At 41.7% G+C, this 20500-nt stretch overlaps 1 protein-coding gene across 1 annotated transcript in view; it reads right to left on the bottom strand.

The window, feature by feature from the left end:
* Positions 1–2544: 2544 nt before the first annotated feature.
* Positions 2545–20500, bottom strand: part of SLC35F1 (solute carrier family 35 member F1) — a 384841-nt gene continuing 366885 nt past the window's right edge. Inside the window, exon 8 of the mRNA XM_055309461.1 lies at positions 2545–5936. Within this exon, the coding sequence (XP_055165436.1) occupies positions 5712–5936 (225 nt within the window). The 3' untranslated portion in view covers positions 2545–5711. The remainder of the gene's footprint in view (positions 5937–20500) is intronic.

Genomic DNA, 20500 nt, shown 5'->3' with positions numbered 1-20500 from the left:
TTTGTCGCACAGCACTTCTTGAAATGTATGGAGGTGTCAGCTTCCAATGGAATTTGCTTCTGAGTAGTTCTATGGCCTCGGTTGCCTCATGTGCTGCCTTCCAGGAGTAGGAATCCAGGAACAGCCTGCCCCCCCTGGGCAGGTGGATGGCTTCACCCTGATGCTCTACCTCAGTGACATCTAGTGGCAAGAAGACTTGGCCATCCACGGCGCTGCCAGCTTCCCACTGTGAGGGACATGCCGGTGTTACCTCTTACAGCCAGGGTGAACGCACATTCAGATCCGCCTGGGACAGACTGGGCCCATATCTATTGTCCAGGCATCATTATTAATAGTGTCTGCTTCCACTCTTGAAAGCGTTAACAGATTGGATAATGAATTACACAGCCTACTTAATGCCTTATTGTAGTTCCCCCATCTATTAGGTGACTTAACACATCACTTTGGGGTAATGAGTTCAAGAAGATTACTCCCCATTGTGTAAAGTAATATTTATCTTTATCTATCCTGAAATTATCCTTCAAGCATTATGGGATTGTTTCCAGCTCTAACGCTAAGGCTGGGTGAACAAGCTCATTTGATAGATTTTAGTCTTACCCACACCAGGCCTTTGTCTATCCAGATGGAAGCCGCTAATTTTAGTCTATTCCCAGAGACCTGCTCCCTCTGATCATTAGTTTTCCTTGTTAATCAGGCTGCAGTCGTGTTTGGACGCGACTTGTCTGGCTGTCTGAAAAGTGACACACAATGGCTTGTCCTTTCAGGCACTGATGTAAGGCCATCTGGTAGGTGTGGGATTTCCCAGCTGTATTATAATTTTTTTTGAATTAAACATTTTTGACCACATAGACAATAAAGGGCAGAGACACCGCCTAGGTGGCCCATAGTGATCCCTCTGTTTAGGCTTGCAGAAAGAAAAAAGACAGAAAAAAAAAATAAAAGGAATTCAAAGAAAAAGCAAGAAAGGAAGCAAAAAAGAACAGTGTACATAATTAAGAAGCAGTGTTATAAATTCAAAAACACTATTTGCAAGGAAAAAAAAGAACTTCACTTCGTTGCCTTGTTATCCCAGGGCCAACCTGAAGGGGTAAACATTGTAAGGGTTTATAAAAATAAACTCCCCAGAAGGGTGCGTTTTAAGTGGACCAGTGATTTCTTCCTTTCCAAGAACAGGAATTTTATAGAAAAAAGTACTCTCAAGTAGTGGAAGAAAAAAGGGAACATTTTGTAATAGAAATCTTACTCTTGTATTTTCTATTTTGAGTTTAGACGTTAGATTCCATTAGGAAAAAAAAAAAAAGAAGAAGTACAAGTGCTTTCCCTGTGCAAGATGTTTCCCTGAAAATGGATCTGGTTTCAGATCCTGTTATTTCGACATTACAATTTGTTTTCCTATGGAACACTGAGACAATATAATAAATTACAGCTCTCCTGCTGAAGTTTACTTGTTTCTCTTTTTTCTTCATGCTAATAGTCACAAAAATCATTCAAGTGCTGCCTTATCTTACCTTTGCAAGAACTTCCAAGAGTTTGGGAAACCAAGTTTCCTCTTTTAAGAAAATTAGAATTCATTGGGGACAGAGTAAACATGTCCTGTGCGTTTATTGCGTATCCTCTTTGGACTCCAATTATCTAAAATTACTGGGCATTTGGACATAGGCTGGGGTTGAAGTTCAAAAGTATTTCATCTTCGATGAAAGAACTTCCTAAATAAACAACACACGAGAGAAATATTTATATTTTTTCAAGGAAAAAAACTTTCTTTTAAGCTGAGTCATATTTTTCAAGCAAACTATTAGTGTTCAGTACATACTGTTGTCATTATAAAGGTAGATCCTAATGGATCTCAACTTATGAATAATCTATAAAGGATCAGTGTGCAGTTATTCCTAGTCTCCTAAAAATGTGTTTTCTTTTTAAAAATATTTTAAATATATAACCCAGGTACACAGTCTCTGCAGCTCGTTTAATTTTTGAGGTGTGATGGTGAACGCACGTGACGAGAGCATGTGAGTTCATATACATCATCTCCAAGTCCTTAAGGGGTTGCTGGTGGCTGCAGTTAGTGGAGGAAGGACACCAATAAGGTGTTGTTGTGGGTCCAGGGCAGAAACATAGACAGTCCTGCTTAAAAAATGCTGTGTTCTGGAAGGGGGCTCATCTTTTCGGTCCGGCACTGTGACAAGGGCAGTGGACGCGGAACTTTCTCCTTTATAAGACCTGTTTCTTGGGGAGTGGATTTCTATTGTCCTACGTGTGTTTTAAACTTGGGCTTGGAGGCTGTAGACCCAGAGCTGCCTTCAGTGGTCAGTTAAAAAATTAATTTTGCAAATTACAACCCTGCTCAATTTGGCTTTTCAAAGCTTCAGCTCTGAGACCAACTGTGCCCTTCCTAATTTGGAAATATTTTCTTTCTGGTGTTTATTTTGACATGGACCCGGCTATCTACTTTGGTGCCTATTTTCGGCATCCCATGGGAGCTCCTTCCCTGGTCGCCATAGTGCAGACAAACACTCAAGAAAACCAAGAACTCCGTGCTTTCATAAAGCATTTATTTTTATTTGAAAACATTATACAGGCATTACATTGCCACAGCCAGTCCATAGGGGAGCATGCAAATATCAAAAATGGAAAGTTTGTTCGACTTATTGGTGTAAATCTTTTATTTTTTTTGTTGAGGGGGGGTTCGTATTTTCTATTTGTGGTGTCTGGATTAGTGTGCTTTGTGGTGTGGCTTGACAATAGAATCCTACCCATGGGGTAAAATCTGTCCTGGTAGCTAGCTGGGGACTCCTAAGTGGTTATAACTCAAAACCAAACCCAAAACAAACAATACTACACGCCTGTCAAAAGGTTAATAGCACAAGTTAGCAATATCTAAACTAAACATTGAAAGGTTTTCGGGGGACACAGTGGTGCAAATTCTTCCATTGCTTGGTCTACCTGGTTGTGTATTACAGAGTCTGGAGCAGTGGGAAGGTGTGACCCAGGCGAGCACTGTCTTCTCCCCGCCTCGTGCCCCCCCCCCTCCGGGGGGCAGGTTTTCAGGGAGGAAGTGAGAACCTGCATTTACCGCCAGTGGTCTATGGTTTGCTCACAGGATCCAATTGTGTACAAGTTGCTGAAGTCGCGCTGGTAGGGGGTGTGGGAGGTGTGGAGGGGTGAAAGGAGGAGCTGTTGGCTGGTGTCTACTGAGGTTGTGAGATTTCCAAAACGAAAAGAGCTAGAGATAATGTTGTCATACATCCTACTTCCCACCCCACTCCCGCAGGACCAGTGTTTTAACACAGAAGAGTCTGTTCTGTGCTATTTCCCACCCCCCAACCCCCACCCTGTTCAATCTGGAACACCTGATCTCGGACAGGTCACTATGTTACCAGCCTTTCTACCTGGAGACGGATGAACACAGTGAAGTACCCCAGTGACATGAAAGTCTTGTGCACAAGGACTCTGGATGATAGAGGGTGTAGGGTGAGTTCACCTTAACATTCACACTGGGATTCCATACAATGGAGTCAATTAAAATAGCCTAGAAAATAAGCCAGATGGCTGCTCTTGGCCATCCGATGATTGCAAACCTTTTCTGAAATTAAGATTTTTAAAAAAACATTCCCAGTCCACTGAGTTGACTTGGAATAGCTTCATCCACTTATTTCTCGTAAGACTTTACTAAGCGTCTACAAATTAGTGTCATAAAAATGAATAAAAAAGTCTAAAACATTTGGCTTTAAAATAAATACTAAGGATGCAATAAATCAAGCAAATTATGCCAACCAAAGGAATGTAAACACAAAAATAAAACCACAGTCTTTAAAGGTCTTCAGATCTGAATGGACAAAATAGAGAAAGGTATTTAATTGGTTTAAAGGCAGCAGAGAGCAGACACTGGCAGGTTGTTTTGACTTGATATAGCTTTAACATAGTTCTTGTTTTCTTTTTTTCCTCCGAAAAGAAAACACATTTCTGAGGGGGCTAAACAGTGATGACCATCAAATCTTTATATCCGAGGAGATAGTTTTTCATCCCCCTCTCCAGGGGCAGGACCACACCCCCTGGGTAGAAGGCGAGTGGAGAGGCCATCTGGTGCTGACTACCAGCACGCCATGCTCCCTCCCCTGCCTGGGATTTAGGCCTGTGCAGGCTCTATGGGAATCCCCATGGGGCTGCAACCTGTCCTACTTCACACGGACCCCTCTGGTGTTTTGCTTTGTTTGCTTAAGATGTGTTGATCTGAACTGCCCACAGTTTCATAAGCATTTATTCTTCCTTTACAAACCCTGGACCCCATGGCGGATATTTCTGAAAGGCATTGAAGCCAGCCAACCTTAAAGACTTATTTCACATACTGACAGAATCTATTCCAGATTGTCGAGGTCTGTGGTGTTGCTGGATTTTTTTTTTTTGTATGTGTTTGAAAAAAGTTACATTAAGGGCAACAAAATTAGACTAGTGACATATCCCTCAACGCCTTAGCAGGACCCTGCACTGTTCTCTGTGTCCCTAAGGATATGGTGTGGCTATATTCTGCCATTGAAGGGAGGCCCAATATGACCAAAATGCCAAACTTTTTCATTCACGACATCTTTATCACTACGAGGTGGTCAGATCCATCAAGCTATTGTCAGAGATTGCTCCACATCAGCACCTTGACTTTGTTGGGAGGCTACACAACCAATGATACTCCACAATAAAGGTAATTTCCATGCTGGTGTATTTTAAAAAGGGTGTCACACAATTTAAGAGGGCAGAGGACCATGGCTTTTTCCAATGACTTGAGTAATTTCCATAGTGTCACTAAAGAAATCTAGGAATTAAAGGTAAGATCAAATAAATTTTTGGAAGAGAAGATATAGGGAGGGGCAGAAAGATTTAATATATATATATATGTGTATATATATATATATATATATATATATTACCCTAAACATACATGATATTATTTCTGGGGTTTCCTATAAGCCACAGAAAGGAAACATTCCTTATCCTGTTATTACAGGGACTTCATCAGCAGAATCACGTGGCACAACAGAAAGGCAATGGCCTGGAGTAATCAGAGATTGAAATATAAAAAGGCTCAAGTGTTTGTTTTATATCTATTCCTAGAATAGAGAATTATATGGTCAGTTGCCCCTCCCCACAAGGGTCACAGCACAAAATATTATTGAGCAGGCAATCCAACAGGTAACAGAGGAAACCATTAGCCACCAGGTCCCTAGGATAAGGAAACGTCTCAGGGGTGGAGCTCCTGTGGCGTGCAGCACTCATACAGACTGTGCAAAAAAATAAAGTATGATTCTTAAAAAGTGACTTGCCATAGAAAAGTGGGATTTGTGTTAACTACATGTGGGTCTGGCAAATAGTTCTCATCAGGAGTACAAAACAGCCTCCTGAACGTTAGTGTAATAAGAGTAACAATAATAATACAAATAATAATAACACTTGCTTTTAATTCAAAAGTCTTCACAGTAATTAATGCAGGAGGGCTGTGATCAGGATACATACTAGCTAGGCGTCTCTCTAAGTCAGGTGGCTCGGGGCCTGCGTCTCCGGCGATGGTGAGCGCATGCCCCTTACAGGCTTTCAGATTTGCTACCTTGCAGTCCACCTGTGCAAACCGCACCTAATAAATACCTTTCTCTATGTACAATACAGAGATGGAGGGCAAGCACGTGGCCACAGCGTGGACTTCAATGGGCTGGGAGGGCCGCCCCCTAGGCCACGCGCACGTGGGGCTCCTCTTCGGTCTCCTGACCCAGGCTGGTGTAGGTGACCGAGGGCTCCACTTGAGCCGTGGCCGGTAAGTCCACAACGGGTCCCGAAGGATTGCGGAACTGCTTGTACACACGGGGGTCCTGGGCTACGTACGTGGAGGTGGACGAGTAGAGCACCAGCCCGATGAGGATGGTGAAGAAAGACAGGAGATAAAGGCCTGAAAACTGAACAACACAACAGCGAGGTCATTGGGTGGGTCCCAGCAGGGCCACTTGGGTGTGAAGGAGGCACACAGGCACTAGAACTGAGCATGTCCCAGAGGAGCCGGCAGCTTGACAGGTTGGCCAAGGCCCTTGATGGAGAGGGAATGTTCTCTTCCTCCGCTAGCTCGGTCTTATTGATTTTCCTTATCTTTTTTCTTGGCTCTGTGGTGAACCCCAAAGAACACTTAGCTAATGTCCCCAAAAGTGCCAGTCTGAGTACCTGACGTGGGAGAGCTAGTGAAGCACCAATTAAAATACGTCAAGTTAAAAGCAAAACAAAACCCCCCCCTCACACACACAACAAAACTACCCCCCTCCAACATCTCTCAACAAAGAGTTGGTTGGTTGTGGATTTGTTAAGCCCAGGAGAAACACAGATACTCCATGTAAGGTGGTAATGAAGCCATCAATACCAAACCCCTCCCCGACACAGCTGCACTGGGTGCTCTTGTTGTGCCTTAATCTGATTTAAACACTATTTGTCTTCCCTGTAGGAACTGTTACTGACTTTTGTGGCTATCTTTGCAAGAATAGACTGTCCTTGGGCTGAAAAAAAAATAGTGTGACATCCCATCCTTGCTTCACTAAGCTGGAAACAACCAAACAAAGCTGTACAGGTAGCGTCCTGCTTCCTAAAGTAGTGGCTTGACAATTCACAAAGATTTGTGGGGGTAAAGAAAAGAAAATACTGGTTGATACAAGTGCCTGTGAATTTATGAATGTTTTTGAAAAACTACCACTTCTGGGCCTTCCTGAGTACTTACACTGGAAGTGGTTCCTTGAGTAATCACTGGGTGCGGGGAGTAAGGTAACAACACAAGAGTTGCCATTTCTATTTCATTCCTTCATTCCCTCATTCAACTAAGAGTTTGTTGTACGCCCTTCCATAGCAAACATGGAACTATATACTGAGGAAAGAGAAATAAAAACATATGGTCGAGGACTTAATCATCTCAGGGGAGAGACAGAGGTCCAGGTAGACCAACTAGGATGCACTTGTGAATGCCAAATCTCATTTTAGTCAAGAGCTATCGTCCCAGCCTTCACCATGTGCGGCATCCATGGGCAAACAGAAGACCAATTTGATAGGATTTTCCTATTTTATTTTTCATGCTCATACTCTAAAAGAACGAAAAACTGCTAGAAAGACAAGAAGAGGATCCAGAGAGTCTATAAAGGAAGTGGCAAGGCTGTAAGAGTTCAAAGACAGCTACAGTAGAAAAGACATCCCTGAGGTGAAGAGCCCCTGCTATGGTGGTGGTTTTTTCTTTTCCTCTCCCCTGCTACTGCTCCTCCTCCCCTCTCCCCCTTCTCCGCCTTCTCCTCCTCTTTCTCTCTCCTTCCTTCCTTCTACCTCCTCCTTCTTCTCTCTCTCTTTAGCAGCAGCAAGGTAGCTAAAACTAAAGACCATATTCCGATTTTCTTTCTAGATCATTCCTCATCTTGCCTTTCAATTCCTTTCTTCTTCATATTCAAACCGTGGGATAGTCCTTTCTGAGGGGGATTTATAAATTAGACTCATCTTGTAATAGCTTCACTTAAAGAACTTGAAACAACCAATTCGCTTTTTCCCAATGAAAGGATGTGTGCTTTATTCTTTGACTCATGAATTTGTTGGTAAAATGAAATGGGAGGAAAAGACCGCTCAGTACTATGGTAGGTGATCTCAGAAAACCAATTTACTCCCACACTTGATTCCTGAAATTCTATATTGGAGAGCTGCAGTATTTGCCTGAAACTCTGGAGAACAAGATGGGTTTGTTCCCAACATCCGATTAATTTCAAAAATTTTATTAATGACTTTCATCCTCAAACTCCTCTGACACGCCCCCAGTTTCAAGTGAAGAGCTTTGTGGGTTGCAAGGGTGAGCTGGCCTCTGCTGCAGCAGCTGGGGGCCAGGAGATTACAAATGGGGCCTCAAGGTTAGAACTGCCTTCTAAACACATGCTGGATTCAAATCCTAGCTCCCCTTACTTTCTAGCTGTCATTTTGGATAAGTATGTTGACCTCCTCAGGTCCAAGTTCCCTTATTAGTGAAGTGAGGCTAACAATTGTTACCTATGTACAGGTAGCTATAGAGAGAGTGGCTGTAAAGATTAAACTTGATAAAGCATGTAAAGCACTTATCCGATGCCTACCTTGCAACAAGCATTCAATTCATGTTACCTTTGTTATCACGATTACTGTTTTGTCATTATTGTTTATACCACTATCTTATAATCAATGATCATATATGAAACACTCTTAGGTAATCATTGATTAAATTGCCTTGCTCCCTTAACTATGGGACTGTGTCTTTCTTGACCAGTGTCAAGTAGAGAGCCTAGCACATTGTTGACATCTTCTAAGTGTTCTTTGTTCTTTGTTTTTATTTTGAATGAATGGATGGATTAAATTATGGAGACGCTTCAGATTAAAGAAATAAACAGTAAAAAGTCATCCTGTGCCAGCGGTGTACTTCAAATTTTTTAGCTTTAAACTTGAGGGACGCCCGGGTGGCTTAATGGTTGAGCATCTGCCTTGGGCATGATTCTGGAGTCCTGGGATCAAGTCCCACATCGGGCTCCCTGCATGGAGCCTGCTTCTCTCTCTGCCTGTGTCTCTGCCTCTCTCTCTCTCTCTCTCTCTGTGTCTCTCATGAATAAATAAATAAAATCTTAAAAAAAAACCTTGATAATCCAGTATCATTTCTCATACATCAAATGGCAAACAAAAACTCATTGAAAGGGAAGTCATAGTATTGATCCTTAATCATTAACTTTAAAAGTCATCTACAAACCTGGGGTCAGTCAAAGGAGAATGACAAGACAACAAATTGGGAGGGAGGATGCAGGAGTCTGGATAGAAGATGGGGGCTGCTGATCAGTGGATTGACACAGGACATTTCATAAACTCAGGATGTACAGGATTTGGCAATGAAGGGAGTGGGACAGAAGAGGACCTCATGTAGGGTATCTTGCAATAAGGATTTGAATTCCTCTCAATTTCTGGTTTTGGCTCCCATAGTCTGACTTGGCGTAGATGACAAATATTTTAAAATTCATCTTTGTAAAGCTATTCCTTTGTCATTGTATGGACAAAGTCTTATTTAGCACACAAGCCCAAAAGGGAACAGAAAGGCATGCATTATGATTAATCTGGATAAATACTGAATATTAGAAATAATGACAGAAAGGTTTGATTTTTTTTTCTTTATAGATTGACCAAAAAAAAAAAAATAAAGAAAGAAAAAAGAAAAGAAAGAAAATTGAATCAGGGTTCCTAATAGGATGATTCCCAGTTTTGGATGCTGCACTTATCCTGATAGAGCATTCTTTAAAAAATAAAAACAAAAACAAAACTCCAATCAACCAAACAAAAATTCTTTATATTCTAGGCTGCTTAACTCATTTACTGCAAAGAAATACTCATGCCTAGTTGCCTAAGCAAAGAGAACAAGGAATCCTCCGGGTACTAGAGGAAGCCTTAAAGCCATGTCTGTGACACACAAGGCAAGGTCAGGTGGAGGCCTGCTGTCCCCACTGCAGGGCACAGGCTGCTGTCTGACGTGTGCTCTGTGGTCCTCCCCAGCCAACAGCAGCCCATCAGAAGACACTTCATGTTCTGTGCCGCACACACACTTTTGCCTACATTTTATCTGACCTGGAGCTTTGAGATGCTGAGGAAGGATGTGCCCGCCTTAATACCCCCGTGCTGTCCACAGTGTTTACTTTGCTTTTTCCATCCTGACGGGTCTCTTTGCTAACAAGGGTCAGAAAGCACTCATGGTGTATAATGAGAATGCCTGCGTGTTGCTTAAAGCAATTTGACTGGGACACAAGCCATTGTCCAGGAGGGAGTGGCTGGGGAGACTGATGCTAAGACTAAGTTCCTCAACCTCTAAGCTAGGGATTAAACCTAGGTCTAGCCAGCTGGCATCTCAATATGATTACTATTTAGCTAATGAGACATTTAGCACATCAGTTAAGGACAGGACAAATGTTCATTTTGGCTTTGGTATTAAACATCTAAGCAGAGTTTTAATAAACTAATGACTTTAGTGAGCCTTAAGCCTATACAAGAAGAAAACCCCATGGTTTGTAAGCCATTTCAAAGTACATTTATAAGTAAACCAACTGGAATATGTGAGGAAGAGGGCAATTTTCAATGGCATCTTTCCTTTGCTAGCTTGACCAAAAAGATGGCAGGGGTGAGGAGAGAAGAATGTGGACAATCCTCAAATAGGCATAAGGTTTCGAGGATGAAGTGACTTTGGGTTAAAGCTCTGTTTTTACTGAATTTATGTCCCAACTGCTTCTATATGATGGGTCTGCTTTTACCTTCTTTCCTGGGGAGTGCACTTTTGGTGCATGCTTCTGTATAATATGGCTTTTATAAAGCTCCTGATGTTGGGCTTTGGTCATTTTTGCTCAGTGATTGCACTTGGGCCTATAAATGATCAGAGATAATTTTTATTTCATAAATAATGCTCAGTTAAAAGATTCTTTTAGCTTTTAAAGGGAGATGTATGGCAGTTCTATCTCCAGAAAAAAAAAAAGAGTCAATGGAAAAAAGAAATTATGTCACTTGTGACATGTAGAAGAAGATCTGGAAAAGAGTAGCTGGTGAAGTTTCCTAGGAAACCAGGGTACAGGGGAATGAGGTTTGGTTAAAGCTCCTGGAGTTACTTTACAACAAAGGAGATATTAATTTAGATCCAATTGTGATCAACTTGGAGGGCCAAGGAACCTCAGAAAAAATGCATTTGGAAGGAGAGAGAAAACAAGGTCAAATTAGAAAGAAAATAGATACAGGTAAAGAAAGTTCCTCAACATCCACGAGGAAAGGCGACTGCATAACTGGATATGCAGAAAAGGAGTAATTCTCTAAATTAATCACGTAGCATGTATTCTTTTCTCTCTCCATCTCTCATTTTGTGTGTGTGTGTACACACACACACATACACACACACACCTTTAAGTCACTATTGCTGACCTGATAGGACCTGCATTCTGAACTTGAGAGAAGCTGAGTAGGTGAGAGAACACGATTCCTGAAGCCTTCTCACATATGGCAGGTGAGCAAAGGACAACATTTTCAAACCCTCATGTGCTCCCAAGGCTATTTATAAAGTGTGGAGGAAGGACAGAGCAGTATCTCAGGTCATGCCTCATCTTGAAGGCATTATTGCTAAAATTTAAAAAATACGCTGTCTTGCTCCAGCAAAGGTGCTCTATTGGATGCAAGTCCGCTGTTGAAAGAGGCATTCCATTAGGAATCTTGATAATGGTAATCTTTGAAAATGGCTTCTGCATTGCATCAAGAAGCTGCTTAGAAATGAATTCAAGGACATTTCTAAGTGCTCTTACGCATGGCTTTCCAAATACACAAAGGATAACAAAAGATACGTGGCTACAATAATGATTTCCTTTTTTGTTCTTATTCAAGTTTATTCTTTTAAACAGACAGATGTAATTAAACCGTTCCACATTTTTCACTCTTTAGCAGAAAATACCTAGGAGGATAGAGTCTGGGAATTTGCAAACTTAGCTTTGCTTCAAAGGTCAGTGCAGCCATGGGTAAGTAGAACAATAAAGGGCAGTGGCTGGTCATTCCCAAGGTTAGATGGCACAGGCTGGTAAATGTGAGGTTCAAAAGCTGTCAGGAGGAATTTCTATGCAGGGAGATTGGTTCGGCAATTTCAGTAGCAAGTTATGGCTAGAGAAAATCAGACTTTTAATTAAGTTTGTGAAAACTATCCTGAGTGATCTACAATGTAAAACAGTGTCCTTTCCCCTATATTTCCATACACTGTGATACAAAGTGCACATATAAAGGTAAATCAACTGACACATCTAACCATGATTTCTAGACTGAGAACAAGTAAATAAGCCAATTCTGTCCCCAACAGAAAACCAGGTGATGCAGTTTGGAGGTCCTCAGTATAATAGTTTAAAGACTCATCAGTGACTAAGTAATGCAAAATGCCAATTAAGAGTGAATCATAATTAAATATCATGCTACCATAGTGGAGTTTTTAAAGCTAAATATTATGGGTTGATAAAATTGGCTTTAATAACTAAAAGGGGAACTCAAGGTCTCTTGGGCATCCCATTTGATATGTGAATTAGAGTGGACCCTTTGGGTAACAACCAATCTGCCAAGTGTCCTGGGGTGAAAGGGAGAGGACAGTTCACCAATGACAACTCATCTCCCAGTAGCGGTGTGTGTCTCAGCAGGTTGTGGACCACACCTGGAGCTTGAGAGTGCAGTGGTAGGGAGCCCAGACAGGGGAGGCTGGTCCTTGCCAGGCAGGCTGTAAGCCATGGGCTGCTTGGGGGCCTATGAGGAAAGGCTCTCCGCTGGTCCTGATCTATCACTGCTGGGTCTGAGCCAATTCTATTCAGGGCAGGGCCCCTAGACAGACTTGGCTCCACAGAAATGCCAACATAAACAAGTTGATGCTTGACCTCCTAGTTTTGGCTCTGCGCTAAACTAACAAGATCATTTTTATTATTATTAAGAGTTTTAAAAATGCAAAAGTTTGGCTCCTGAGTTTACTGAACTGGAAATAAATTGCCTGGAGAGGCCAGAGCTTTTTCAAATTCTTTAGAACTGCCTTATTGTTGTTCTGTCTCCTACTCTTGCCTCCTTGTATTTCTCCTCATTCCTTTTTTTTTTTTTAATTAAAATGAAAGGGCTACATCTCTCTGGCTAAATACTAAATACTAGTATTTATTTCTTCTAAGTCATAAGTCATAGAATGGGAAAATACCAAAGGCAACCATGGCAGAAAATCTACTCGCAAACACCAAAATCAGTCATCTTCAGAGACCCACAGTACTGACCTGAATCCCTCCCTCCCCATTCTTTCTCCAAAAGAGATAGAAAATAATCCCAAACTCATGCTAATCTAATCAAGACAGATAAATAAATAAATTGGTGAGTGCTTCAGTCAAAATGCCAAATGGTCTCCTGATCTGTATCAGTAAACTGATGAATTACAAAAATTTAAATACTCGATGAACACCTTAGCCTGGAGACATCATGTTGTTAAGGAGAGAAGTAGCAAACAGGAGGGCCCTGACACTGTCACAGGGCCAGGCTGTGCCGCCCACTGCAATCCCAGTTCAGTTTATGAGGCCTTCTGTTTGATTTGCAAAACCAATTTATCTAGCAGTATAATTTGTGTAGCCAATCACATCCAAGGCCAATAAGGGCTCTTTTACGGGCAAACATCTTCCCCTGTGAGTAATTTCACACATGAGTACAGCAACGGGGAGCTAAAAATGGATTTCTGACATTAGCTTTTATATGACAAACAGACATTTTCACTTGGTTTGATGAATTGATAGAACTCCTCATTCATGCAGATTCCTATTCTCTGCAGTCCAGCAAAGGAAGACCAGGACAGCCAACCAGAAGTGGAATCAAAGGGGCCTACTCTGTGGGAGTGTTTAATTATAGGCTCAGTTGCCACAAAGGCCATTAGATGGCTCATCTATGTCACCTTTCTGTGCTTCCTTCTTATCACTAATCACAAAAGGGATGACATTTGCATGTGAGGGACGCTGAGCAGTGGTCCAGCCCCGTTCCGACTCTTGCATAATCAGATGATCCATTTTCTCTCCACACAACACAGAGGTGCACACTGGGCTGTCGTGATTTTGCAGGAGACTGAATGTTAAAGCCAGTGATTACAATGGAATCAAGAGGCAGAAATGGGAGTGGCACAACGTCCTCTTTCCCCGAGGGATCCACTGGTAAAATTTTTGCTTCCCGTTACCACAATGCTCTGCTGGCCTTAGTTCCAAAGGGAGGAATGTTTCAGGGGCTTCTGGATGGCTCAGTTGGTTAAGCTCCTCCTGATTTCAGCTCAGGTCATGATCTCAGGGTTGTGGGATCAAGCCCTTCACGGGGCTCCTTGCTTAGGGTATAGTCTGCTTGAGATTCTCTCATCCTCTCCCTCCTCCCACTCACCCTCACTTGTGTGCTCTCCCTCTCTCAAATAAATAAAAGTCTTTTTAAAAAGGCAGGAATGTTTCTACGAAAAGACCCAACAGTGATTCCATTGAGCTGAAAGTGAAGTCTGCCATTTAGCTGCTTTTGGCTCATGCTTCTCAATTAACAAAGAAGGCAGTTCTTGTCACTGTGCTGGCTGGGTTGACTGATCTTGGTTACCAAGGGGAATTGGACTCCTCCTTCATGACAGAGGTAAGGAATAATAGACCTGGAATACAGGAGATCCCTAGGCATTCCTTAGTATTACCATGCCCTGTGATTATAGTCAATGGGAAATGTCAACAAGCCAATCCAGGCAGAGGTACTCATGGCTCAGATCTTTCAGGTGTGTGTGTGTGTGTGTGTGTGTGTGTTTGTGTGTGCATGTGTGTCAAACTTTTGATGCAGTGCTTGGCACATAGTAAATATTCAGTAAATGTCAGCTATTGTTAGCTTTACATCACAAAGAGTAAATGCTAAAGCACGGATAGATTTGAAAACTTTCCTTAATAGTTCTTTCTGAAAAGTTCAGCACGAATCAAATTGAACTGCAAATGCATTTATAGAATTGGCAACTTAAATGAAGAGTACAACAATCAATCCATCTGGAGCGGAAGGCTTTTCGTCAATGCAAATAACAAACTCTTGGTTTATAGTTTGAACTTATTTTTATGTTGAATTTTCTTGCAATGATGCATACTTACGTAAGTCACAGGAATCCTCATAAGTCCCTATTCTGTTTTATTTTATTAATGTAGACCAACTACCTGCCACCACCCTCCATCCCCCCGCTGGCAGCACAAACGATCTTTGAGAATCCATGAGTCTATTTAAGTTTAGCAACTCATTCTGCTTCCTTGGTGTCATAGGCTGAAAAGTGGCTCCCCCCAATACATCCACATCCTAATACCTAGAACCTCTGAATATTAATTATTTCATTTGAAAAAAGGGTCTTTGCAGATATGATTAGGCTAAACATTTTGAGATGACAGATTATCCTGTGGACTGAGTTGTGTCTACCCCACGCTAAATATGTATTTTGAAGCTATGACTCCCAGTGTGTCTTATATTTATAGATGGAACCTCCATGGAAGAAATTAAGGTTAAATGAGGTCATAAAGGTGGATCAATGTCCTCCATGAGACACGAGAGAGCTCTCTCTTCCACATCTCCCACCTCCATATACACACATGGAGAAAAGCCCAAGTGAGGACATAGTGATCATGCCAGGAAGAGAGCTTGAACCCTGCTGAACTGAACTGCTGGACCCTGATCTGGGACTTGCAGCCTCCAGATGTGAGAAAAATAAATGTCTGCTGCTTAAGCCACTTAGCTTGTGGTATTTTGTTATGGTAGCCTGACACAGGCTACGTGGACCCTAAATGCAATCACAGGTATCTTATTAGAGGGAGGCAGAAGGAGATGTTAGACACACATAGAAGAAGGATAGGTGAAGATGGAGCAGAGGGAGATTTGAAGACTGGAGTGATAAAGCCATAAACCAAGGAATGCTGGCAGCCACAGAAGCTGGAAGAGGCAGGGAGCAGATTCTCCCCTAGAGACAGTGGGTGGAGCATGGCTTTGCTGAATTCTAGCTCGGTGTATGGTACATGCTGGATAGCTCGTTAGTGCAAGCATACGCTGAATGTCCCTATTAACCACTATCTTGAAAATGTAGAAATTTTATGCTCCATTGGTATTCCTATCAGGCAGGATGCACAGCAGAATGTATTATTCAGTGTTCAAGGTCAGGGGCTCTGGGGTGGCCAACCTGGAGTGTCTCCTTCATAATGAAGAGTGTTCTTGTGGCAGGCCTTGATTTTCTGGAAATGCTGGCCAGGCAAGGAGGGGAAGGGCTACTGAGAGCTGCTAGGTTAAATTGCTATGATACAGAAACTGGCTGCACGTAGCTCTCAGCAGCAGATGCTCCCTGTGCATAAGTAAACCTACATCTTGATCGCTGTCTCCGGGTCTTTTCTTTGGCCTCACTGAACCATCATGCACTCTAGGCATAGAGTCTGCTGGAGTACAGTTGCATTCTTCCATGAAACAGATGTTGGACTTCTGGTCCTCTGAACTGTGAAGGAATAAATTTCTGTTGTCTTAAGCCACCAAGCTTGTGGTGATCTGTTACAGGAGCCATAGAGCTCATAGACTCCGCGATGACTTCATTCGGTAACTGAGCTTAACTGTGAGCCCAGAACCTCGTTATCACCTTCCTGTCCATCAAGAAACACTGAGATTCCACTGTTTCAGGAGCTGGGGATGCAGTGATAAATAAGATGGATACAACTTTACTCTGGTGTGGGAGACAGCCTGAAAACAGCTGAAGGAATTAATCTGTAATATGACTTTGGGAAGCCCCATGAAGGAGACAAACAGGCGGCAGGGAGATGTGAGAGTCTGGTGGAAGCTACTTAGAGAGTGAGGGAAGTGTTCTTTGCAGATGATGACTGAGGTTGAGACTGAAGCAGCCATGAGAGGAGCTGGAAAAGAGCAGTCCAGGCAGAGAGACATGAAAAGCAAAGGTCCCAAGGAGGAAAGGGCACAGCTAGTTCTAGAACTGCAAGGGCAGCCAATGTCGCTGATGTCTAACACTTAGTAGTAATTCGTAGTTAAGTGCATGTATCCTCTGTGCCAGGCACTGTTTAATGGGATTTACACTATTCACCTTCCTGATAACCTCTGAGGAAGCTGCAATTATTTTCCCCTTTCTAAGAGAAAGACAAGGAAACAGTATGGAGGGCAAGTGTCAAGAGTGGAGGTTGGAGCCATAGAACATAGCACTCAGAAACAGTGTGGAGGCCAGCAGGGCACTAGAGGTCAGCAGGGCACTTGAATTTTGCTCCAAATGCAATGAGAAAGAAGGGTGTTCAGCAGAAGAGAGTGTAATCTAATTGGTCTTTTGAAGGGATCACTCAGGCTGCTTGTGGGTGATTAGTTGTAAAGAGGAATAAGGGGACATAGGCAGACCAAGAGACTATTGCAGGGGTCTGCATGGGAGGTGATGGTGGTCTGAACTAAGATGATGGCAGTAGAAATAGAAAATAATGCATTTTAGTGGAGGATCAAAAGATAGAAATTAAGACTGAATCTCAATGACTAAGTTGACTGTTCTGAGGCATGTGATTCTTTTTTTTTATGTGATTCTTTTCTAAGCATTTCACATGGTGCATTTATTCCCTTATTTTCACATATAAACAGAGAATATCTACACGTAACATCATCTATGGTACTAACATAAACTGTGTGTGTTGTTGTAGGTATAATTCTTGCCAATATTTATTCTAAAAAGTTCTCCCATTTCTCCATTGGTCTCCATTCTTTTTTTTTTTTCCAGATTTTGTTTATTTGACCCAGAGAGAGAGAGAGCACAAGCAAGGGGAGCAGGTGAGGGAGAAGCAGGCTCCCCACCAAGCAGGGAGCCCATAGTGGGACTTGATCCTAGGACCCTGAGATCATGACCTGAGCTGAAGGCAGTTGCTTAACTGACTGAGCCATCCAGGTGCCCTGTTGGTCTCCATTCTTGCAACCTGAGAAGTATTCTAAGAAAGGAACCATATTTAGGAAAGCAATTAATAACAATACTAATTAAGTATGATAATCTTAGCAAAGAGAGCTACTGTCAACTTCCTCCAAAGTATTTTCATCTCTTATCATTTTTTTAAAAAAACCAACCCTTCACAGAAGTACAAAGCACTATGATGAACATCTTGAAGTTGAGGAAGTGGGAGGCAAGGCAGGTGCAGTAGAGTGCTTAGGGCATGGTCTTATAGTGACAGCTGACATAGTACCCAAAGCCTTGACCCTCTACCCAATTCTCTTCTCATCTCCCAATTGCTTCATTAATTGAATTGCAATTAATAGTAATTCTTTTTGTTCTTTCATGCCTTATTTTCCAGCTTCTAGGAGCAATCCATCCATGTCTCTATTGCATTGCACAAGAACTCAATGTTAATTCAACAGATCTTGGAACAACCTTAATGGATTATTGATAAAGCTGGATGCTGTTCTTTCTCAATTCATGGAAATGAACAATCAACAAGAAATATTATCATGCCTATGGGAGGGGAAACCTTTGACAGAAAGAAAAATGAGCTCTCCTACAATCATATTGGAATTCTTTTTTTCCTTCTCTCACATGTACCTGGTAATGGCAGAAGAAATTAAGAGAAAAATGAAATAAATGGATGACTAATTGATGTGTATCACGAGTATCCCCATCTGTCACATGGGAAGTCATATAACGGTTTTAATAATTAATCAATTCTTTTTCTAAATAAAAAATTAGTTCTGATGAATAGCTGCCACTCTCTCCTAAATAACCCTCAACACTTCCTAATTCCAGAATATCACTAAGAAATACTGGCATTGTGCCCAGAATATTTGGTTATTCTGTAATAAAATCTTACAACATCATTATCACTACATTTCTACAGTATTCTATAGTCCTCAAAATTCATGAAGTGCTATTAGAAATGTGACAGACATTCAACAACATTGTTAGTTTCTTATTTCCTCTTTTTTTAAGATTTTATTTATTTATATTAGAGAGAGAGTGCGCATGCACAGCATGAATGGGTAGGGGGACAGGGGCAGAAGCAGACTCCTCACTCAGTCCAATGTGGGGGCTTGATCCCAGGACCCCTGGATCATGACCTGTGCTGAAGGCAGATGACTGAGCCACCCAGATGCCCATCTTATTCCCTCTTTAAATTAAAATTTATACTTGTTATAAAAATAAAATTGCATTAGGAGTTAAGAACATTTTGAACTTTGGGTTTGTTACTATTATAGGAACTTGTTTTAAGAAGTCAGAATCTAGAGGTGTCCCCTAAATTTGGTGTTCCTCAACTGACAGAACCACAACCATCCATGATGTCTCTCTCTCTGTAACTTTGAGGGAGATGGGAATGGTAGGCACCCCCAAACTGTAGAGAGATCTGTCACTTGAAATGTTCTTCTTTACTGTCAGATTAACTTGTGCATATAAGGGCCTCTTTTCTCTAGACACGTGAATTTGGGAAAGTTAATTTGATGATATTATTGTCATTATCTGATATTGCTGGTTCTTCTGAGGCACACTATACGCATATAACATTTGGAAGGCACTGCATGTCTACAGATGCCTTTGCTCCACCCTGCTCTGTAAGAGATGGCTTTAATATCCCTTCCTTTTCACATCCTCCCTCAGGGCTACTGTCTTGCATTGGGACCCCACTCATTCCTCTCTGTAAAATGAAAACAATAAACCAATAAGCTGAAGACTGCATGCATACCATGGATAGCCTTATAACAAAACTAACAGATACAGCCTTCGATGCCACCAAGAAGGCACATACACCACTTATTCTATAATAATGAGGTAGAAATGACTACAATTAGCCATAAAAGCAAGTCTGTCCACTTGAAGGGCAAAGAGTTTCATAACATTTGGTTTACAGCTTTATTAATGACACACTTTGCAGAGGAAATGGTTGTTTCCGGGTGCTGAAGATTAGTGAAAAGTTTGCAAGGACAGGCATAGTTTACCTTGGGGTCTAGTAAACCAACAAATGTGGCAGCTGCTTGGTCTTATAAAGTTTTATTGGAAGATAGCCATGTCCATGGAAGCACTGAATGGCTGTGACAGAGACTGCTCGGTTTGTAAGGCCTGAAATACGTATAATCTGATCCCTTACAGACCAGTTTGCTGAGCTCTGTGCATGTAGACACTTCAACAATATAAATATAGACATGGAAATATAGTATGTGATGATGACTCAATTCACAATTTTACTGTGGAATGGCTTGTGAATAATAAAGCCGAATGTTAGATATGATTTTTCCCATGAATAGAATAAGTTTTTCAGCAAGTGTTCAACCCCTGATGTGAGCTCCACTCTTACACTCCCCCACTCCACCATGATACTGTAATAGCTACTATGACATTGAACTGGTTTTTCTAATCTCCATGTCCCATTAAGATGTTCTCTAAGCAATCCATCAATTCAATCAAAGGATGAATCAAAATAGTGGCCTGCTAGTGTGGAATCTATTTTTATTTTTAGTTTTTGTAAAAAGTTTTTCAGCTGGTTGCATCAACTTGAGAGGTAAAGCATCCATATCAATCAACAGCTTTTTTGCTTCTTATGTGAAAATTCCTAATGTTCAGTCTTGAAAAGTGAAGTCTAACCTTTAATGTTTCTTGTAGAAATAAGCCTTTCATTGAATAAATCGTTGCTGAACACTTGTACACAGTTGTCAGGCACTGTACTAGATCCCAAGGATCCTGCAGGGAAGGAGACATGCCCTGCCCTCTGTCATCCAGAGCTTACTACTTACTTCTTACGTAAGGTTAGTCCTATTTCTAAAGGCAGGACTGGTTAGTACACAAAGGAAATACCAGTACAATCAATAACTTCTGAGACAGATCCCCACACAGCAGTGGGAAGCAGCTACGCTCCTGCACATTAATGCCTGGTTCCATGCAGCATCAAGAAGGCCCTGGATGTGAAACCGCTAACCAAATTTACATTCAAATTCAACTGAGTTACCTTGCTAA

Source organism: Nyctereutes procyonoides, unplaced genomic scaffold, assembly GCF_905146905.1.
Source record: "Nyctereutes procyonoides isolate TBG_1078 unplaced genomic scaffold, NYPRO_anot_genome, whole genome shotgun sequence".
In the NCBI taxonomy this organism is placed as follows: domain Eukaryota; kingdom Metazoa; phylum Chordata; class Mammalia; order Carnivora; family Canidae; genus Nyctereutes; species Nyctereutes procyonoides.
The sequence above is the reverse complement of the archived record's forward strand: the minus strand, read 5'-3'. Positions and strand labels throughout refer to the sequence as shown.